The following is a 2,758-nucleotide window of genomic DNA, read 5'->3' as shown; positions in this document are numbered from 1 at the left end:
TTTTTTTTTTTTTTTTTTTAGATCCAAAAGAGTGGCAGTGTTTTGAAACATTTTTTTTTTCTTTTCTAGGCTCCAACTGTAATAATTGTGATAGTTCTCCTAGAGCGCTGAACGTATGATATTTCTTTATGTAATCCTTTGTCTTCCTCTCTTCCAAAAAAAGAAAACAAGGTACGAACCAGAGCTAAGCTACAACTCGCTCTAGAACAACCGTATTTGTCCTACTTGGTGTAATCATACAAGGGATGGCTTCATCTTAATCATCCGGAAAAAATGTTTGATGATTTTCTTTCATCTGCTGTTCATGTTGCCGCTTGGCTCTCATGAGGGTCCTGGTGACTGGCCCCAGTCTGTTAGTGGCGCTGGTGAATTTAATTCAAAGTGGATACTTGACTTCATCCATGCTGGCCCACAGTGCTCCTCTTGACCAAAGTCGCTGATTGATGACCTGAAGGTAATTCACTCGGCGATGATTGAAATTTTTCGGCTGCTTGCGGTGGGACTTGATTCCTGGGTCGTCAGGATCTCTACATCCGCGCACTGACCACTCGGCTACCCCCTCTCCTAGGTCTATGTTTTTGGAAGGTACACTTGAAATGGTCTGTAATGTACTGAAACACTTATGTTTTTGGTGATATACTTCAAGGGACGAAGTTAACTATACACATACCATGACATGTATTTCATGTAAAATAATCACCAAGGTCGAGGAGTGACCAAACAACACATTCAGCTGTGAGGCCAACTCTTACAATACCTAAAATGTAAAAATGAGAGGATAATAAGGCAACATATTGGAAATATTATAAAAAAAATCGAATACCCTTTCATGTCACCAAATGTGTCAACAAAAATCGTCAAGTCTACAAGATAAACAAAAACGTAAACGTTTTAGTAAGTCATACGAGATTACGTCAGATGCCTTTCACAGTAGATATTAGTAAACTTAAACTTTATAGTTATTTATTTAGAAAATGCTTTTTTTTCAAATGTCTAGACTAGTACTTTGTTATGCTCCATTTTCTTACTTGCATCATTTTATTTTTATTATTTGTCACGGCTTTTCATTGTCCATTTTATTGTAAATGAATTTCCTTTGTCATAAGTCGGTAGTTTTTGGTAATGCTCTTCCTTATCTATTTAAGAAGTAAAGTAATATTTTGCACTAGTAAATTACTTGCGTGTTGGGAATGATTCTCTAACATTCCTTTCCAACTGCTTCTTGTACTGATCTATATGTTATGCATTTTATTTCTTGCATCATGCATTTTATATATATTTTTTTTCATTATCACTTTTGAGGTTTAAATTTTATATATGGAAGGGTAGCTCTCCTAAATCCTTTGCCCAGCTTCTTACAGACTATTCCCCTACTTCAGTTTCTTGCTCGCTAACAATGGCCGCTCCGCATCACACCATCACACGCGTGGCACTCACATCCTCACTTTTCAGCAGATTGGTTGCAAGGTGTTTCCGCTCTCTGACGCTTCCTCTGCCGTGCTTCCTGCCCAGACTGGTTTGGCACAACCTCAGCAGAAGTGAGTACTTGTGCCGAAGAGGGAATTGAAGGAGTTGGAGCCTTTTTAGGTGACTGGTGGCTCTGGGCTCTTATTTTTACTCGTTTTGTGACCGGAAAACAGGACGGTTTCTCTTCCTGCATGTCTGTCTCTTTTGTATTTTCACCTTGCTGGAAAGGAACATCGAATTCTACGCGATACTGTGTTGGAGGGTCATTAAGGAATACATTCTTTGTCGTTAGAGTTAAAGTAATGTGACTCGTTGCGAAAATTTGCGATTGTGTTTGGGTTTGAGCATCTTTCACATTACAAACTTTGTATTTAGGTTCCTTTAAGGCGTTTGGAGGTGTATCTTCAATAGAAAACCTTATGCTGGTTTCAGCATTTTGTTCAGAGTTAAACTCAACTTGGTTATCTTTAGCATGTGCTGCGGTATTGGCAATATTTTGTTCAAAATCCATTTCCTTTTGAACATCGCCGACATGAGTAATCTGTTCAGATTCCATAACATCGTTGTGGTTCGCGTGTGAATCGCAGCATGGTGAACTCGCAGTCTCCTGCGCGGAAGTTTTCGGATATACTCTTGTAGCAGTTATAACAGGGAGCTCTTGTGCCCTCTTGTGCGTCTTCTGGTTATCGTACTCGTTGACGGGGAAGGCAGTGTTCGGGTCGAGGTAGTCATAGCGCGGCGGGGTGCCATAGGGGTTCCGGGACCGCTTCCACTTGCCGCGGTTCACGTCTGGGCGTCTGGCGTCGTAAAAGAACGGAAACTCCGGATGGTTCTGGCACCTGTACGAAAAACATGACGGTTTTGTTACAATGTTCCATTGTCTATTATTTGTTTTCATCAATTTTTATTGTACATAGTCTGTATGTTTATATAGATAGATAGATAGACGGATAGATAGATAGGTAGATAGATGGACAGATAGATATATTAAAATAAACATTCTTATTCAAAAGGATAATCTTATTTCAACGCACACGCCTACCCATGGCAAACACCAATATTATTGCGAACATTTGTGTGTGTTTGTGTCGGTGTATGTGTGTAATAATAATGATAACAAAATAATAATGATAATAATAATAATAAAAATAATAATAATAATAATAATAATAATAATAATAATAATAATAATAATAATAATAATAATAATAATAAGAAGAAGAAGAAGAAGAAGAAGAAGAAGAAGAAGATATAATGATAATAACAATAATAATATTGGTAATATTAAAAG

At 37.7% G+C, this 2,758-nt stretch overlaps 1 protein-coding gene across 2 annotated transcripts in view; it reads right to left on the bottom strand.

Annotated features, from left to right (window-relative positions):
• Positions 1–379: 379 nt before the first annotated feature.
• Positions 380–2,758, bottom strand: part of LOC127003421 (uncharacterized) — a 17,016-nt gene continuing 14,637 nt past the window's right edge. The window contains exon 9 of one of the 2 annotated variants that reach the window (XM_050870115.1): positions 380–2,306. In XM_050870115.1, coding sequence (XP_050726072.1) covers positions 1,442–2,306 — 865 coding nt within the window. In that variant the 3' untranslated portion in view covers positions 380–1,441. The remainder of the gene's footprint in view (positions 2,307–2,758) is intronic. The other variant, XM_050870106.1, reaches the window with a different exon arrangement.

The sequence above is a fragment of the Eriocheir sinensis genome, chromosome 3, assembly GCF_024679095.1.
Source record: "Eriocheir sinensis breed Jianghai 21 chromosome 3, ASM2467909v1, whole genome shotgun sequence".
In the NCBI taxonomy this organism is placed as follows: Eukaryota; Metazoa; Arthropoda; class Malacostraca; order Decapoda; family Varunidae; genus Eriocheir; species Eriocheir sinensis.
This window is presented reverse-complemented; position numbering and strand designations above follow the sequence as displayed.